Raw genomic sequence first — 19,827 nt, 5'->3', positions numbered from 1 at the left:
GGGCGAGGACTGGAGGTGGCCACCACAAATAGTGGCCCTCACAGAAGCGGAGGAGGAGGCCTTGAAGATATGTCGTACGGTGGAGTGCCTGGCCATCGGAGATGCTGAGACTGTTACCCCGCAAACATCTGGTGACAGAACTTTAACATCTCTCACACAACATGGATTAATGATGTCAATTGTCGACCTGTTGCACACCTCAGAATGCTCATTGCAACATGACTTCTGCGATGATTATTAATATTGCTGTATGTTCTCTTCCAGGGGCAACACAGACTGAAGACATGGTCGAGAGTGATTCCTCAGAGGAACTCCCTGCCTCTGAGGGTGCATCATCGCGTCTTAGCGAGCCATTCCCCAGCGCAGATACTCACACCTCTCACAGGTGGGTCCTGTTAGAGAGGTAGTTGGGTTGTTACCTGGTGAATCAACACACACAAGTGAGCACGAGCAGACACTGGTGGCAGAGGCAGCGGTGGAGAGTCCGTGTTGGTGGGCACACTCCTCTCCAAGCTCTGCTCAGCTTGGTACAGATGCTGAACCCCGGGGCCCATCCTTGAAAAGGAAAATGATGGAGGTACAGGAGCAACTTTGCGAGGGAGTGGAAAATGTGCCATGCACACTCACCACAATAGCGGAGAGGATGGAGGAGTCCAACTCCATCGCTAGTGGATTGGTGGCACAGGTAAGTGCGGGAATGTCTGCAATGGAGAGAATGGCAGCCTCCTTTGAGCTTCAAGCACGGCTAACAAATGAGTCCATTCAGGCCCTGGCAACAGCTGTGCGGACTGAGGGCGAATTGCATTCTGCTGCCTTAGACAAGCAGACAGATACACTAGCACTAGCCTTACAAGGCATCACACATGTCCTCCAAACTGTTGTCCAGCAGAGTGGTAGCAGTGATGTGGCCCTGGCCCAGGAGAGGGATGATGGCGAAAGGGGACATGGAAGTGGGGTTGCCAATCAAAGCGCTCCCATGCCTCACCCACTGTTTCCCCCCCCCCCTCCCAACCAGTACCTGCAATGTTGCCTCCTCTTCAGATGGCCAAGTCTGCTCCTGCACTGGTGCAGGTGGAGCAGTCTTTGGAGGGGCCCTCACAGGCTCCAAAACCCAGAGGTCGTAGGCCGAAAGCATCTAAGCAGTCTGGGCATGAATCTGAGTAACCTGCCACTGCCTCTGCTGCAGCCACAGGGGATGCACCACGTAGAAGTAGGAGGAAGAGGAAGTCGAAGATTTTGTAATCACCAAGGGTATGCACAAGGGTGTCTGACAGACTGTCACGTTTTTCATTTATGTTTGGTTTATGTTAACTTCACGTTAAATGTTACGATTATCACCACCACTGCCACGTCTTGCCCATTCATGAATCCCTTTTGTGAAAGCGCCCTTACATGTGATTGCTCATGAACATCGAAACTTGATGACACCCATTGGGTGCATTTACAATGGGTGTATGTGTTGTTGTCGGACTGTTTTGTGCAACGTGGGGGGGGGGTGGGGGTGGGGGGGGGGTTGTAGTTTTGGTGATCCTTATAGGTGGTCTGAATAATTGACTATCGTCACTTTGCAGATCTCCCTATGAGAATCTATCAAATATGAGTGACTCCCTGGCATGACCAGCAGCCAGGTGAGACGTTGCTCTGCCGATGGTTTACCCATCATCGTCCTCCTCATCCTCTACCTTCTTCTCCTCATCCTCCTCCTCGTCTTCTTCAATGCTTATGGCAGGTGCGGCCGCTTCTGGAGCGCATGGGAGCTCATCCACCGGTAACCCTATCTGTTAAGCGATGTTATGCGGGACGCAACACGTGACTATTATTCTACACATCCTCGCCGCTGCATACCATAGAGCTCCCCCAGATTGATCCAGACACTGGAAGCGCATCTTCAGCATTCCTATGGCTTGCTCTATGACAGACCTGGTGGTAATGTGACTGTTGTTGTAACGCTTCTGTACCTCACTGGTGGGGTTCCTCACAAGTGTCATGAGCCACGTCTGCAGGGGGTATCCTTTATCTCCAAGGAGCCATCCCTTAAGTGTGTCTTGTGCATGGAAGAGGTCTGGGATGTTGGAATTTGGCACATACCTGCAGAAACCTCTTCCGGTAGTCGCAAACCAGCTGTGCATTGATAGAGTGATATCCTTTTCTGTTAATGAACATTCCTGGCTCATGTGGAGGTGCTCGGATTGCTAGGTGTGTGCAATCAATTGAGCCTTGTACCCGTGGGAAGCCAGCCAGAGAGTGGAAACCCACTGCCCTCTCAGTCTGGCTGATGTCGTTGATGGGGAAGTTGATGTGGTGAGATGCCCTGGCAAACAAGTCAATTGTGACCTGTCACTTATGGGCAGAGGATTGAGAGATCCTGGTGATGTCACCAGTGGTGCCCTGGAAGGATCCAGAGGCGAAGAAATTGAGGGCAGTGGTGACTTCAACTGCGAGACGGGCAATGGATGGCCACCAAGCCCAGTCGGGAGCAGCTCTGCATGAAGGAGCCTGCAGATGTCTGCGACCACATGGCCACTCAATCTTAGCCTTTGTAGGCACTGCTCCTCAGAGAGGTCGAGGGAGCTCAGCCACTGCCTCAATACCCTCTCCTGCGACGTCGGGCCCTCCGTTGTTCCCCTCTCTGCTCTTCTCCCTGTGGTGCACCTGTCTTGTGGAGCTGCAACTCCCAGAACTGCACGCTGTGCCTGCTGCAGATGGTGATGTGCCTCCTCCTCAGATGTAGTGCTGAATAAATCCATTGTGCCCCCCGCACCCCCCCCCCCCCCAATCCTGATGGTGTTAGTTTGAGGGGGTCCAAAATGCAGACAAATATGTCTGAACAGAAGAATTCTGAGTGTGAACAAAGAAATCTGAGTCTAAACACTAAGAATCCGAGCCAAATGTTTGCGAGAACTGCAGCAAAAACTCACCTTTAATCCCCATTTGTTAGTCATTGATTTAAATGTCCAACTAGCTGCCGACTGTAACTCGCCTCCGTTTCCATGGCGTGTTTCAGAGGCCACGGGAGACACGTTTAGGCAGAGTTAAAATCATTTATCTGCCTCAATTCTCACAAATTTAATTGATTTAAGTGCTTCAACAATGTTAATTCCCCCTTTAAATGTGATCTCACCATTTTTAATTGCCGGTGGGACTTCCGGGTTTCCAAAGCGCTCAAGCACCCAGATGCGTCTGGGTAAAACTCATTTTTCGGCACGTTAGAGCCGGGACTCGTTCCTGCTCCAAACTTTAAAAATTTTTACTGCCCCCGCCCCCCCCCCCCCCCACCACCCCTGCCCCAACCCACCTGTTCTTTGAGGTTAAAATCATGCCCCTGCTAACTGAACAAAGATGGGAATGAATCTAGGACCTTCTTGATCTGTATGATTCAGTATCACTCCATGTGGTACGTTTACCCACTGAGCCAATTGGGGAGCTTGGACAAATGTTTTTATTTTGTTTGAGATGGGATATATATTTCAATGTTAGGCTTTTACATTGTTGCTGGTTTTGCATTCTTCTCTCTTCCTTAATCTGTTCCCCCATTTTAAATGCGTTTTTTCCCTCACCATTTCAGCTCAGAGCCAAGGGGGTACACAAATTGCCTGCTTAATCTATCAAGGCCAGTTTTGAGTTGACCGTTAGGAGATCTTTAAGAATGTTTCAAGGGGATGTCGTCTTCTTTCTTACTCAGCAAACTTGGTGGCATCCTGCACTGAGACTTGACCTTTCACCTAGGTTCTCAATAAAAAGGGCTACCCATGTGACCTCTCACCGTCCCCACAAGTATGTGGTCTCTGCTTGGTATCTGTGAGTGATCTATTTAAATGGTTCAGTCTAATCAAAAAGGCTCCAAGGTGTTTTGTTCCAAAGTATAATAGCTTTATTAAGAAGTTATAATAAGTAGCAAAGATGTTAAAAGACAAAAGTACAATTACCAATAAGATGTTCGAAAACTTTGCCAGGTTGTATATCACCATACAAGGTTTCGAGGTGTACCTCTTAAAGGTCCTTGATCATACTTGAACGTGTCCAGCCTCGCTCAAAGAACGTTCTGACAAATACGATTTAATTCTCAGCTTATATACATTTATTAACACAAACAGTTCTACATGGCTGTGTGCAAACATGGAGCCTTCCATCAATCATCCTCTCTGTCTGCCATCCACTTCACTTCCTTACATTCCAGATGACACACAACATCTGACATCATGCCTCCCATATGATTAGTTGTCTCCAACTTATCAAGGACACTTATGTTTGCTCAAAGCATCTTGCATTCTTAATTAACTATGGCCAACTCTCTTTACCCATCTTATGCACATGAGATAAGGATAACACAGGAAGCTCATTACTCAAGGGTGCCTCATTTACACAAGGTGACCAAAAGCCTGTTGATGCTCAGTAACAGAGAACAGAAAGCCTTGTTCACAGGAAAAGCCTATATAATGATTTTCCTAACAAGGTTACCAATATTATATAGAAAGCTTGTATAATGCTTCTCTTACAGTATCTTTCCGTTTACCCCAGATGGCAGTTGGGAAAATGCCATCTGGGGTAAAGTATCCACAATGCCCTGTCCTGCCGCTCTAAAGGACAGCTGTTGGAGTGTCTTTCATTATACTTTTAGAAGATCAGTTTGCAACTGAATTAACCACAGGGTGATGTTACATAATACATATATCCACCATTATTATTTTTTTAATTGTTCGAATAAGAGTGATGAATGCTAAAATTCTAAAGAATATCTGTTTTACCTACTTAATCCTTGAGACGAGACCCTAGACATCCTTGTTATGCTGACTTTCTCTCTATACCAACCACCTGCATTTTACATGGTTACACTTAGTATTTGAAAGCTCATGTCCTCCTTGTCCATATTTGACCATTTGTATGGCTCGGCTCACCACTCTCACTTTTTAATGCATGTGATCTGCCACATCGCACGGCTCCTGAACTCAGCGGAACAGGAATGTGGTCAGGATGGGCAGGGAGACAGAGAATCACGAATGACTATCATAGAAGGAGACCTTTCGGCTCGTCGTGCCTGTGCCGACTCTTTGAAAGAGCTGTCCAATTCAGTCCCACACCCCAGCCTTTTCTTCATAACCCTGCAAATTAGTCCTCTTCAAGTACATATCCAATTGTCTTTTGAAAGTTACTATTGAATATGCTTCCACCACCCATTCAGGTAATGTGCTCCAGATCTTAACAACCCTCTGTGAAAAAAAATTCTCCTCATTTCCCCTCTAGCTCTTTTGCAAATTGTTTTCAATCTATGACCTCTGGTTACTGATCCACTTGCCAGAGGAAACAGTTTCTCCCTATTTGTTCCATCAAAACCCCTCATTATTTTGAATACCTCTATCAGGCCTCCCCTTAACCTTCTCTGCTGTAAGGAGAACAATCTCAGCTTCTCCAATCTCTCCACATAACTGAAGTCCCTCACCACTGGTATCATCCTGGTAAACCTCCTCTGCACCCTCTCTGAGGCCTTGACATTCTTCCTAAAGTGTGGTGCCCAGAATTGTACACAATACTTCAGCTGATGCCTAATCAGTGATTTGTAAAGGTTTAGCATGACTTCTTTGTTTTTGTATTCAGTGCCCATATTTACAAAGCCAAGTAGCTCAAAATGCACCTTCAAAGATTTGTGAATATGCACCCCCAGGTCCCTCTGCTCTTGCACCCCCTTCAAAATAGTACCATTTAGATTATACTGCCTCTCCATGTTGTTCCTCCCAAAGTGCATCACTTCACACTTGCCACATTAAATTGCATCTGCCATGTGTCTGCCCATTTCACCAGTCTGTGTCCTCCTGAAGCCTGCTACTGTCGTTCTCACCATTTACTGCGTTGCCAAGTTTTGTATCATTTGCAGACTTCGAAATTGTACTCCCTATACACAAGTCTAGTTCATTTATATATAATAAGAAAAGCAATGGCCCTCATACCGATCTCTGGGGGACCCCACTGCATACTTCTCTTCAATTAGAAAATCATCCATTCACCACTACTCTCTGCCTCCTATCCCGTAGCCAATTACACACCCAAGTTACCACCGTCCCTTTAATCCCATGTGCTTCTATTTTCCAAATAAGTCTGTTATGTGGTACTTTATCAAATGCCTTTTGAAAGTCCATATATACAACATTACTGCATTACCTTCATCAACCCTCTCTGATACTTCATCAAAGAACTCATTCAGGCTGTCCCTTATTAACCCATGCTTCTCCAAGTGAGAATTAATTTTGTCCTTGGCAATGGATATTAGACTGATTGGCCTGTAGTTACCAGGTTTATCCCTCTCCCCTTTTTTGAATACGGGTGTAACATTTGCAACCCTCCAGTCCTCTGGCACCACTCCCATATCCGAGGAGGATTGAAAGATTGTGGTCAGAACTTCTGCTATCTCCGCCCTTGCTGCCCTCAGCAACCTAACATACATCCCATCTGGACTGGATGACTCAGCTGGAGCAAAAAGATTTCCTCTCCAAAAAGGCCTCTGCTGCCTGCATACCAGTAAAGGATCTGCTCCTGATTAATCCATTTTAAAACCAAAGAAGTAGGGGCAGCCACAGAAAGACTCATCAGCCCCAAATGGGGGGGGGGGACACTGGGATTCCAATCCAAGGAGTGGGGCGGAGGTGGCACTTTTTAAAGATATTGGAGAGTGGGCAGACTGGATCTATAATGGCACTTTTGTTTCATTTTATTTTTGACATTATGTTTGAAAAAAGGTAAATCAGGAATTGTGCAAAAATTAAATTGATTAACTGGAGGGATGTAGCATTACAAATGTTTAGATGCATAAGCAAGTCTCCAAACAAATTTCTTTAAACCTCTGTTTTTCTATAAAGGGTGAATTGACCAAATGAGAATGTTTAAAGTCAGCTTGGTTCTCCTGTATTATAATTCAACTAATTGTTAAGTTCCTTACAGCAGTAAGCTATTGAATTTAATCTTATGTTGATATGTCTATTTCAATAAGTTAGATGACACCCCATTACAAAATTTATATTACATAATTTAACTATGGCATATGTTTACATGTAGGCCTGTGGTGTTATGTTTACTATGCATTACTTTCTCATATTTGATACAAAAATGAAGTCACTTCTAATTTGTTTTAACGTGCCATTGGCCTACATTTAGGGCAGTTTTTGCATTGTCAGCACCTTGAAGGTATTGGTCAGCTCTTACGAGCTTTTTGGTTTGACATGTATGGACTTCTACAATATTCAATGTATTTTTCATTAGCAAATATGCTAATATAACTATCGATATGTTCATTTATACATTTGTGTAGAAGCTTCCAATTTTCTGCACTGGTCATTCAAATTTCACCCTGGGTAAATGACATGACTTAAGAAAAACTTAAAACCAATGGATGTCCTGACCTTGAAGCTCCTGTGTTTCAGTTCTCTTGGCAGAATTGGAGGTTATGGTGAATTCATTATATATTGGGACAATTAGTGAAATCATTGCCCATTTATTGTTAATACATTAAATGGGAATGTGCTGTACTGCTTCTGGTTTTGGTGAAATTTGAAGGGGCAATGTCCTATTGGCAATCCAGTGTTGGATTTGAGGATCAGTTGAGAGAATTTTGAATTTTTTTACATGCTGCTTTCCTTTTCTTTATAATGCACTCCTTAAGCATATCCTGTTGTTGGCCACATCATAGTCACTGTACATTCAGTGAACAACTGATCTTTTGTTTATTTTTTCCCCTACTTTGTTATCTTACAGTGTGAGGAATTGGACGACTTTGTACTTGAGTGCCTTCTCTCTCTGCTGGGCTGTCTCAGCAGCTTGTTCCTTTTATTGAAGGTTATTTGTTGAAAAAGTCTTATTGTCTTCCTGCTTTCATTTATTACTGTTTCTGTAGTCATTTACCCTTTTGTGCTTTATTGACAATATATCCTCAGTGCACATGATCAAGATTTTAAGCATTCTCCAGAAATCTTTCAGGGACTTATTTATTTAACAAGTGGAATGATCTGCTTAGATGTCTAACTTTACCAGTAAACAAATTGCAGCCACATTGGGATTGGGGCACAACAACATCCATTATCCATTGTAAGTACGTGCATGAACAGAAAGAAGTTGCACCTATTGAATATTTATTTTATAATAAAATAACACAAGGTGTGTTTCCCAATTTCACATAAGGAAGCTACATATACTTAAAATTAGTGGGACTGGGCTTTGTTTTCCACATTTTGTTTTTAATCGCAGACCCAGTATGGTTCCTGGAAGGCCTGATTAGAGCCACAACTGTAGTTAGACACATTCTGGTCGACTGCAAACTGCAATAGAGTATTTGTCAGACTCTTAACAGTCACAACTTTTGAGAAACAAAACATTTCATGATATGAATTTTGCCACATTAGCGAATCACTAATATTTAAATATAGGAAAATATAGCTAAATATCCTTTCACCTCAAGAATAATGGTCTCTTTTGTAAGGATGCCATATAAAATGAGTTTGGTGCTAACTCACGTCAGTTCCTAGTAGGTGGAGATGCGCAGCAGAAAATTACCCACAAATCAGCACTAAATCAGTAATGGCACTATAATCCACCTGGTCCTGACAGCTGAACCAATAGTGCAGAGCATGGTCAGGAGTAGACTGATACAAAACAGATCAACATGTGAATTCTAAAAGTGTTTGTGCCAATAAAAATTCCAAATGTCTGCGTTGTTACTTCTGTGTTTTTAAAAATTAGTATAATTATTTGGCGAGGTTTTGATAAGAATGTGGATAGAATGTCCTGCAAAGTTCCTTTTGAACCTGACTGTGACTGTGCTGGTAGAATCAGTGGTAACCAGATAGTTATAATTACTTATAATTGAGGATGAAGACCAAAGGTACTATTGAACATTGTCTAGTATCCCTTGAAGACGTGAGCTATTCACCGTATTTTTTCCTCTCTGGAGATGCAGTGCCTGTGGTATATTAACAAAATGACAGTAAGCAGTAAAGCACAATCCATACTTACCAATTTCTATAGAAGTCAATTGTCCATTGTTGCATACCATGTGCTCTATTCAGTCATACTTCATTGCTGGCTGCTATGTTTTCTGTACTAGGTTTACTAATGCTTTCTATCTTTGTGTTTTCATTTAACAACCTTATTAATCTCAGATTTTCATTGTTTTTTCTTGCTGTTCTGCTTGTATTGAAGTATTTACACATTGGCTTCAACTTTTCCCTCTGTGACAGTAAAGTTTATTTTTGTGCAGTATAATCCAAAATGGCAGTGCTGCTAGCAAATAATGAAACAACGACTACTTATTCTGTGCTGCTATTGAGCCAATTCTAGAATTGATCTCTGGGCCCTTTCCCATTTTCCCCCTCCAATCCAAGCCAACCATCCTTTGGCTGATGAGCTGGGGAAAGGACCTGCTCCCAGGTTGCTGCCTATAAAGCTTTGCTAAGGCCTTCTAAGAAGTAAGTTAGAGCAGCCTGAGGTGAAATGTCCACTGATTGTTTTTTTTTCCCTGTATCCCTTCCTTCCATTTGGCTCTGATAACGTGGCTGAGTTCGGAAATCAATGGGAGGGGGGATGGGGGTTGGAGAGTCTGATTGTTGATGCAGGAGTTCTTAATGACACACCGCCACTGTTTCTAGTTTGAAAGTTGTGTAAAAGGGAAAATTAGGTACAGAATTCCTCAGTAAAATAAGATGCCAATACTCACGATTGATTTTTGTGGAGGAGGGGTGGTTTGAAAGATTCTTACTGGACTTAGTAGTTATGAGCAAAGCCAATTTTAAAATGCCCTTCCTTTCTATGGAGTTAATTTCTCATTGGAAAAGGACACATTGAATAAAAATGTACAATGGTTGCGGACCCGCTCTCTTGTCAACCACCCTGGAGCCTTTCAGATGTTTTGCCACTTGTAGAATGGGAAAGAATCCTTGGATGTAGCCAATACAAATCTTGATGGTTTGTAAAATGGCTTAGTAGCAACTGGAGTAGTGTTAGCAGCAAGATGTCAAAGGGAAAATTGGGGCCATTGTATTTTAATGGAGACTTGCATTGTAGTGTTTGCTTCGACAATGAAAAGTATGGAGTAGCTTCATGCTGAATAAAGTGTTTATCCATTAGAAGATGGTCAGTGGACATTCTCCCATCACTTGCTGTTACCACACAGTTTTGGATATTCCTGCAATAAGGTATCTTAGATCGCCCATTCATTTAATTGGTAAAGCTTATAACTGCACCGGAAAAAAAAGACTTAACTGTTCATTCAGTCTTAGAAAAATGGGGACCAGAGCAGAAACTTTGAGCTCGAGGATTAATAAATCTCAAATTAAAAAACAAGTGTGTTTACAGTCCTGTAATCCAACCCCTAAATAGCAACTGATAATGCATCACTTATCCAAACCACGTATTTGATGCATTGCTTTAGAAATAAATTTTCTTTTCAAGTACTCCAAGTTCTCTGCAACCTTCAGAATTTGCATTTTTTGCAATGATTGGACATTAGTACAAGACTTGTGTATGGCAAACTTCTGTTAAAACTAGAATGAAAGAAATGTATATAATCTTAGAATTTTTCATCCTAAACTCATTTCCTGGAATTCTGCCCTTTTTTGTGAAGAAATTTTAATGCAGAGTTAACCACTTGCAGGACTTGGGGAGTGTGTGATAGACTATTGGTAGGCCTTCTGATTTTGAGGTTTTATTTTTCGTGAACTTGAGACAAAAAATCCGTGAAATCCTACACGAGCAAAGAGTGATTTTTCAGTTCAAAATACAACCGAATGTTTATAATCAGAAAAAGTTGGCTTTTCTAAGATTTCTGATTGTAAACATTTGGTTATATTTTGAACTGAAAAATACAGTTCAAATTACAGCAAAATAATTTGGAAGGGAACAAATAAATGCTGTAAATAATAAATGTCTCAGCATGCATCATTAGCATCTCGTCCTCTCTGGAATTTCAGTCAGCCTTCTTACGTGATGGCGCACTCTATGTAGCCAGTACAGAGAGAAGATAAAGTGCTCCCTTCACCAATCAAGAAAATGGTTACATATGAATTTAAGTATGCCGGTGTTTCCTGGTCTATACTGGGTTTAACCCCAGTTTTGGAATTTATCCTTGTTGGTGCAATTATTAGGTTTAACCCTAAAATCAGAAGGCTTTGAAATCTGTAACTTGCCTGTTGGTATCCAGTACAATGTCTCAGTCAACTTGCTCTTAACAGCCGCACAGTCAAATTCAAACACATCAAACCTTGTTAAGGCCATCTAATATACAATTTTTAAAGCATACTTTCTGGTGAAGCATCAGCATAAGTGTTTTGATTCGGGATTGGCACGACCATCCTTAAAGAGATTTTATTTTGTTGGTCCAACTTTAAGTAAAGGGTAGTAGTTACTTCTTTCCAAACTCAAGTAATGTTAATAACTCCGAAGCAAGGATTAAACAACAACTTACAATTTGCTCCATTACAGTTGCACTTTAATATGTTAAATGCCATCAACAGCATCCTAAATGATGGATATGGATGTATTCAGCACATACTGTGAATGCAGTAATATCCTTCCACGCATACGAAGATTAGTGTGGTGAAACTAGCTAATTGGTTATTTTTTGGGGTGGATGAAGGGTAAGAGGAGTAATTCACTATACAGTTTCTAACATTCATAATTGGAACCTGTGTGCTGTATTATATGCCTGTAATTTAACCCAACCCATTTTACTTAGTCTGGAGCTACACAGTCTCAGTACAATGATCCCGTTTGCACAAACATACTAAAACTATATAGAGTGCAGGCTCCATTTACTATGAATGTATAATATAACTGATAATGCTAACTCATTACAAAGTTTAAATTAACAGTTATGTGGCCTATTTTGGAATGTTACGACTTGTTAATGTTAAGATGTATCTTATTCAGTTTAAAAAAGAACTGCTGGAAGGCCCCGAATCTGAAAATCTAAACTTAAACTAACCAAAATGAACGTAATTTTGAAATAGATTTGACATGGTGGGTTGGTGAGGAGGGGTTTGGAATCCACATGCATTGTCAACACGGTTACCATGGGAATATTCAATTCATTCCCGGGACATGGAAGTCGTTGGCAACGCCAACATTTATTGCCCATCCCTATTTGCCCTGAGAAGGTGATGGTGAACCCCCTGCATGAACCACTGGTAGAGTTTTCATACAACTGAGTGGCTAACTAGGTCACTTCAGAGGGCAGTTAAGAATCAACCATGCTGGTGTGGGACTGGAGTCACATATAGGCTAGATGTAATGTTGGCAATTTTCCTTTCCTAAAGGACATTAATGAACCTGTTGGATTTTTACGACAATCCAACAGATTCACGTTCACTTTAACTGATACCAGCATTTTATTTCCAGATTTATTTTTAAACTGAATTAAATTTCCCAAAATTGATTTTGAACTGACGTTCTCTGGATTATCGGTCCAGGCCTCTGCATTACTAGTTCAGTGATATAACCACTACACTACATACCCCCAGATCCCCCCCCATACCCCCATATCAATGGAAGTAAATATTGTCCTGAAAATACTAAGTCTGAAAGGGTCCCTTCCTCCTCATGCTCTGAAGATCCGTACCATTTTCCGTGCAGTTTATTTAAATTGCGTCTTTTGTTAATATTATAACACACTTTCCTAAACAGTTAACTCAGTAACTGCATTTGTACAGATAATATAGTAAATTGAGGGATATATGGCTACAATGATGCCAGGAACCTGATTACTTTTAATATTCAGTCTGTGTGCAGCAAGCGGTGGCTGCAATGAGTGCAGGGTCATACCTGTGCACATTCAGCATTTCCATCTCTGTGGTTGTTGTAAGATGCATGTACCATTTGCACTTTTAGGACTAATTTATGTTAATTGTATCAGCTAAAAAGAAGTAGAGTATTCAGCAGCAGTTACGGTGCTCTGTATAATCCAACAGGAACTACGAGAAAGCTACAGCAAACAGCAGTTTGCCCTGGAGCAGCTCTATCGAATCAAGGATGATAAAATTCGAGCAATAGAAAGAAAAAAAGGTGAAGAACTAACAAGGAAGAAAAGGGAAGAAGAGGATGCTATAAGGTGAATTCATCTGTGATTTTTTTTAATGTTTAAAGATTGAACTTTTATTTCCAAAAATTGTAACTGAAAATTCTTGAATTCTAAAGAAGCTCTCCAGTCTTTTTAATCCTGATGCATTGTGGATTTTAGAAATGTTTATGGTCACCATAGAGGATCCATACATATGTTTTTTTTTGAATTGAGAAACTTAGATGAAGGGTCAAGTGGAGAGAAGGTGAGATAAATCCAAAAGAAATTGATAAATATTACTGCAGCGTGTTTTGACTTATTGGTTGAGGTCTTCCTGAATGCTTCTGCTTATAATTCTAAACCCACTTTGTCTCTTGTCTCTTTCACCAGCTAAGATGGTAGATTAGTTACCATCAATATTACCTCATGATTAACCCAGCAGATACTGTGCTTGAAGCAGTCCAAGATATATCATTCATCCCCTCTCTCCCCAGGAGAAATAGCTCAGCCAAACACCCTGGCTGAAAGTTGCTATACATCCAGAAATAAATTTCATGGCACATGGAGAATGGCAGGTTGTTGAGATAGTTGCTATTTATGTCTATGTTAACACCATGTTGACTTTTATAAGCTATAGAAAATTTAGTTTGAATTTACCTTGTGGCACGTACTTTAAAAAGACCCTGATGCTGTCACTTACAGTGGAGCCTTTCCCTTTAGTCAGTAGTGTGGGAGAGCTCGGGCCATAGTAATTTCCACTGCCCTGTTGATTGGACCCTGTCCCATCTGTCTCTGCAAAGAACTTGTCCATTCAGGTTTTTTCCTAGTTTCTTCCTTCCTCCACCCCCCCCCCCCCCCACCAAAAACAAGATGGTGCGTACTTTTGGCACAAAGTGCACTATCGAGCGATCCAGCCAATAACTTGCAAAGCTCTTCATTGTTTTGGATGCAAGTCAAGACTGAGATTGTAACTAAAAGACCCTGTATGGTTTCTGGGTTGACCTGCTTTCATCATAAATGATTCTACAGCATTAAGTTGTAATAAGAGTTTGTCTTTACTTTTTTTTAGAAAAGCAAAGCAAGAAAAAGAAAACCTTTGGAAAGAAAAAGTCAAAAGAGAAGAGGAGGAAAGGCAACAGAAGCTGCAGGAAGAACGACTCCAAGACAAAATTCGTGAGGAAGAAAATCGGAAATCTGAGGAATCTGCTGCCAGACATAGGGAAATAGAAGCACAAAGTCAAAGGCTGGCTGAGAAGCATCATCGTGAAGAAGAAGAAAAAAGGAGACTTGCACGGCTTCAAAAAGAAGCTGAAGAGAAGCATCGGCATGAAGAAGAAGGAAAAAGGAAAGCTCAGACTTTAAGAGAAGCGGAGGAGAAACGCCAGCGTGAAGAAGAAGAAAAAAGAAGACAGGAAGCAATAAAACGAGATGAGTCTGAGAAACGCCAGTCAAAGACTGATGTGCAAGATAAATTGAAAGACCTGCTGAAACAGTTTGATGATAAGCCAACGTATGGATCAAGGAAAGAAGGTAAATGTATTGGGCCATAATTTGCTGTAGCAGGGCATCTAACGGTGTCTGCCAATAGTTAGACTTGCCCTTGCATGTTTAGGTTTTTAAATTTTTTGCTTGGCAAATTGCTGGAAGTGCGAGCTGATAATGTTGCAGTGAGGGAAACAGTGCGTCTGGGATCTGAGTGAACAGGGCAAGCAACTTTTTATCTCCTTAACCAATCAGGTTGAAGGATTGTGAAATTAACGATGCAAGGACTGAGAAAAAGTGTAAATTAGAGTGGGTGAATTCAATGTCAAATCAGATACAGAAAGAGAAATAGAGAGGGAAAGAGATTGGATTAAGAGAGAGGGAAAAAAGAGACAACGTAAAAGTAAAGTTTTATAAAATTTTTTAAAATGTAAAATTTAAAATTAATTTTTAAAAAACTTTTCCTTTCTGTCTCTTTGTTTCTCTCTCTCTCTTAATCCAATCTTTCTTTCCCTCTCTTTATTTCTCTTTCTGTACCTGATTTGACATTGAATTCACCCACTCTAATTTACACTTCCTTCTCAGTCCTTGAGCTGTTAATTTCACAATCCTTCAATCTGATTGAACAAGTGAATAACAATTAAAACCTGAAGGAATGAGACTCCACACTTGTAATAGTTCATTTTCAGTGCTCGAGGGGTTGATTGGCAATAATTAACACTTATAATATCGTTAAAAGGGTATTTAGATTGAAAAGAGCAAGACTTAATTTTCTGTGGCGAGTTTAGTTTGTATCTAATGCGCAAATGCAGCAATAAGACCATAAGAGAGAGGAGTAGGAGTAGGCCATTCGGCCCCTCGAGCCTGCTCCGTTATTCAGTGAGATCATGGCTGATCTGATTTTTACCTCAACTCCACTTTCCCGCCTTTTCCCCATATCCTTTGACTCCCATGTTGATCAAAAATTTGTCTAACTCAGCCTTGAATGTATTCAATGACTCAGCCTCCTCAGCTTTTTGGGGTAAAGAATTCCAAAGATTCACGACCGTCTGGGAGAAGAAATTCCCCCTCATTTCCCTCTTAAATGGGCGACCCCTTATTCTGAGACCATGCCCCCTAGTTTTAGATTCCCCCATGAGGGGTAACATCCTTTCAGCATCTACCCTATCAAGTCCCCTCAGAAGCTTGTATGTTTCAATAAGATCTCCTCTCATTCTTCTAAACTCCAATGAGTGTGGACCCAACCTGTTCAATCTTTCCTCATAACACAACCCTTCCATGCCTGGAATCAACCTAGTGAACCTTCTCTGAACTGCTTCCAATGCAAGAATGTCCTTCCTTAAATAAGGGCACCAGAACTGTACGCAGTACTCCAGGTGTGTTCTCACCAGCACCCTGTACAGTTGTAGCATGACTTCCCTGCTTTTATATTCCATCCCCGTAGAAATAAAGGCCAATATCCGTTTGCCTTCTGGATTACCTGCTGCACCTGTATGTTGACTTTTTGTGTTTCATGTACAAGGACACTCAGATCCCTCTGTAGTATTTCTCCATTCAAATAATATTTTGCTTTTTTATTTTTCCTCCCAAAGTGGATGACTTCACATTTTCCCACATATTCAATCTGCCAAATTTTTGCCCATTCGCTTAACCTATCAATATCCCTTTGCAGACACTTTGAGTCCTCATCGCAACTTGCTTTTCCACCTATCTTTGTATCATCAGTAAATTTGGCCACAAGACACTCTGTTCCTTCATCCAAGTCATTGGTATATATTGTAAATAGTTGAGGCTCTAGCACTGATCCCTGCGGCACCCCACTAGTTACAGATTGGCATTTTGAAAATGACCCTTTTATCCCGACTCTTTGTTTTCTGTTAGTTAGCCAATCCTCTATCCATGCCAGTATATTACCCCCAACGCCATGAGCTCTTATCTTGTGCAGTAATCTTTTATGTGGCACCTTATCGAATGCCTTTTGGAAATCCAAATATACTGCATCCATTGGTTCCCCTTTATTCACCCTGCCCGTTACTTCCTCAAAGAACTCTAATAAATTTGTCAGACATGATTTCCCCTTCATAAAACCATGTTGACTCTCCTTGATTGTATTATGAGTCTCCAAATGTCCTGCTACTACTTCCTTAATAATGGATTCTAGCATTTTCCCAGTGACAGATGTTAGGCTAACTGGTCTATAGTTACCTGCTTTCTGTCTCACTCCCTTCTTGAATAGGGGTGTTACGTTTGCGGTTTTCCAATCCGCTGGGACATTTCCAGAATCTAGTGAATTCTGGAAGATTACAACCATTGCATCCACTATCTCTGTAGCCACTTCTTTTAAGACCCTCGGATGCAAGCCATCAGATCCAGGGGACTTGTCAGCCTTTAGACCCATTAGTTTACCTAGTACTTTTTCTCTAGTGATAGTCATTGTTTTTAGTTCCTCCCTCCCCTTTGCCCCTTGATTTTCTACTATTATTGGTATGTTATTAGTGTCTTCTACTGTGAAGACAGATACAAAATATCTGTTCAATTCCTCTGCCATTTCCTTGTTTTCCATTATTATTTCCCCAGTCTCATCCTTTAAGGGACCAATGTTTACTTTAGCTACCCTCTTCCTTTTTATATACTTGTAGAAGCATTTACTGTCAGTTTTTATATTCCTTGCTAGTTTACTCTCATAATTTATTTTCTCCCTCTTTATTATTCTTTTAGTCATCCTTTGTTGGTTTTTAAAGTTTTCCCAATCTTCAGGCTTACCAGTAATCTTTGCCACGTTGTATGCTTTTTCTTTTAACCTGATACCATCCTTGACTTCCTTAGTTAGCCATGGTTGGTTCATCCTTTTTGTGGAGTCTTTCCTCCTCACAGAGATATATTTTTGTTGCGAATCATAAAATATCTTTTTAAATGTTTGCCACTGATAATCCACCATCATACCATCTAATCTGTTTACACAGTCCACGCTAGCTAATTCCACCCTCATTCCTTTATAATTGCCCTTATTTAAGTTTAATACAGTAGTTTCAGACCCAAGATCCTCGCTCTCAAACTGGATGTGAAATTCTATCATGTTATGATCACTGCTTCCCAAGGGATCCTTTACTTTGAGATCATTAATTAATCCTGTTTCGTTACCCATTACCAGATCCAAAATGGCCTGTTCTCTGGTTGGTTCCCCGACGTATTGGTCTAAGAAACAGTCCCTGATACACTCTATGAACTCCTCCTCAGGGCTATTTTTGTCAATTTGATTTGTCCAATCTATGTGAAAGTTAAAATCGCCCATGATTATTGCATTACCTTTTTTACAAGCCCCCCTTATTTCCTGATTTATATTTTGCCCTACAGTGTCGCTACTGTTAGGGGGCCTATATACTACTCCCACCAGTGATTTCTTTCCCTTGCTATTTCTTACCTCCATCCAAATTGATTTGACATCTTGATCTCCTGAGCCAAGATCATTTCTCACTATTATACCAATTTCATCCTTTATTCACAGAGCTACCCCACCACCTTTACATTTTTTCCTATCCTTCCGAAATGTTAAATAACCCTGAATATTTAGCTCCCAACCTTGGTCACCTTGCAACCACGTCTCTGTAATGGCCACGAGATCATACCCATTTGTTTCTATTTGTGCCGCCAATTCATCTATCTTATTACGAATGCTGCGCACATTCAGATAAAGAACCTTTAATTTTATCTTTTTACCATTCTTTCCTACCCCGGCAACTTCATGCCGTTCAATGCATTTCAATGGTGAGGCAGACAGCGAGATGCCATTTTCGCTAAACAAACGGTGGAGCAGCGCATCTCAGACAGCAATTTTTGGATATCCGCGTTTAACCGCCTGAAGCTGCTGTAGCATGTGCACATAAATAACGCGAGCATCATTAGCCTCACCATTATTTTTACAGCAAATTCTGGCCCATTAGGTTCTCTTTGGAACAGTCTGATGTACTCACCTCTAAGTCAGAAGGTTGTGAGTTCAAGTCCCACTCCAGAGACGTGAGCACATAATCTATACTTCAGTGCAGTACTGGAGGCACATTCTTTCAGGTGAGACAGTAAACCGAGGCCCCGTCTGCTAATTCAAGAGGACATAAAAGATCCCATGGCACTATTCGAAGAAGAGCAGGTGAGTTTTCCCAGTGTCTTGGCCAATATTTATCCTTCAACCAACATCACTAAAAAACAGATTATCTGGTCATTACCACATTGCTGTTTGTAGGACCTTGCTGTGTGCATACTGGCTGTCGCGATTCCTATATTACAACAGTGACTACGCTTCAAAAAATATTTCATTGGCTGTAAAGTGCTTTGGGACGTCCTGAGTTCGTGAAAGGTGTTGTATAAATGCAAGTTCTTTCTTTCTAACTGTTTGTCAAATCCCCTCTTGTGCCATCAACAAATTTCAATATTATGCTCACCCTCCATCAGCTATGAGGGAGGGTGGGTGGTGTGTTTGTAGACGCCTGGTGTACACTGTCTCCAATCTCTCTGGCACTCATTCAAACTAACTCTTTGCTTCCTATCCATCAACCCTCTATCCATACTGCTACATTTTCTCTTTTACCACATGCCTGAATTTTTGTAACAAGCCCCTGTAAAACACCTTATCGAATGCCATCTAAAAAGCTATACCCACATTCTTTTCCTTTATCTATTCCATCAGTCACTTCTTCAAAAAACTTAAATTTGTCAAATATGACTTGCCTTTAATAAACCAATGCTGGCTTCCTTTCTAAATGCTCACTAAGTTTATCTGGAAGTATGGATTCTGGGAATTTGCACAAAACTGATGTGAGACTAAATGGTCCATAGTCACCTGGTTTACCCCTCTCTCCCTTGAACAAACGTGTTTTTATGTTTGTACATAAGAGTTTCCATATATGTTATCTTTTACAGAAGATATTTTAAACCTATTTAGTGCATGAATAACATGAATTTTTGGACTACCCTCCAGTCCCCTGGCACTATTTGCATATCCAAGCAGGATTGAAAAATTGTGATCAGAGGCTGTGCTATCTCCTCTCTAATTTTGTTTACCAGCCTAGGGTGCATGCTATCAGGGCTAATGACCTATCCACTTTGAGTTCTGCTAATTTTTTTAGTAACCTACAGTTTTTTTTAAGGAAAAGCACCTCAGAAAAAGTCGGAGTTCATCCTTTATGTTGTCTTCAGTGTTTTATATAAAATAGACAAACTTTACTTACTTTCACTGTCCTAAAAATGGTTTAACTGGGGTTTTTGTTTGGTAATTTTCCATTGGACGAGCAGTACTAACAAATAACAAATCCTGGTACTCG

At 41.1% G+C, this 19,827-nt stretch overlaps 1 protein-coding gene across 8 annotated transcripts in view; it reads left to right on the top strand.

Moving 5' to 3' along the window:
* The window catches only part of LOC137321812 (intersectin-2-like), a 218,164-nt gene that overhangs the window by 133,354 nt on the left and 64,983 nt on the right, over nucleotides 1-19,827 (top strand). For 7 of the 8 annotated variants that reach the window (XM_067984497.1, XM_067984500.1, XM_067984496.1 and 4 more), the window contains 3 exons: nucleotides 7,741-7,821; nucleotides 12,942-13,081; nucleotides 14,100-14,560. In XM_067984497.1, the coding sequence (XP_067840598.1) occupies nucleotides 7,741-7,821; nucleotides 12,942-13,081; nucleotides 14,100-14,560 (682 nt within the window). The remainder of the gene's footprint in view (nucleotides 1-7,740; nucleotides 7,822-12,941; nucleotides 13,082-14,099; nucleotides 14,561-19,827) is intronic. The other variant, XM_067984499.1, reaches the window with a different exon arrangement.

This window comes from Heptranchias perlo, chromosome 5 (genome assembly GCF_035084215.1).
Source record: "Heptranchias perlo isolate sHepPer1 chromosome 5, sHepPer1.hap1, whole genome shotgun sequence".
Taxonomy (NCBI): Eukaryota; Metazoa; Chordata; class Chondrichthyes; order Hexanchiformes; family Hexanchidae; genus Heptranchias; species Heptranchias perlo.
The sequence above is the reverse complement of the archived record's forward strand: the minus strand, read 5'-3'. Positions and strand labels throughout refer to the sequence as shown.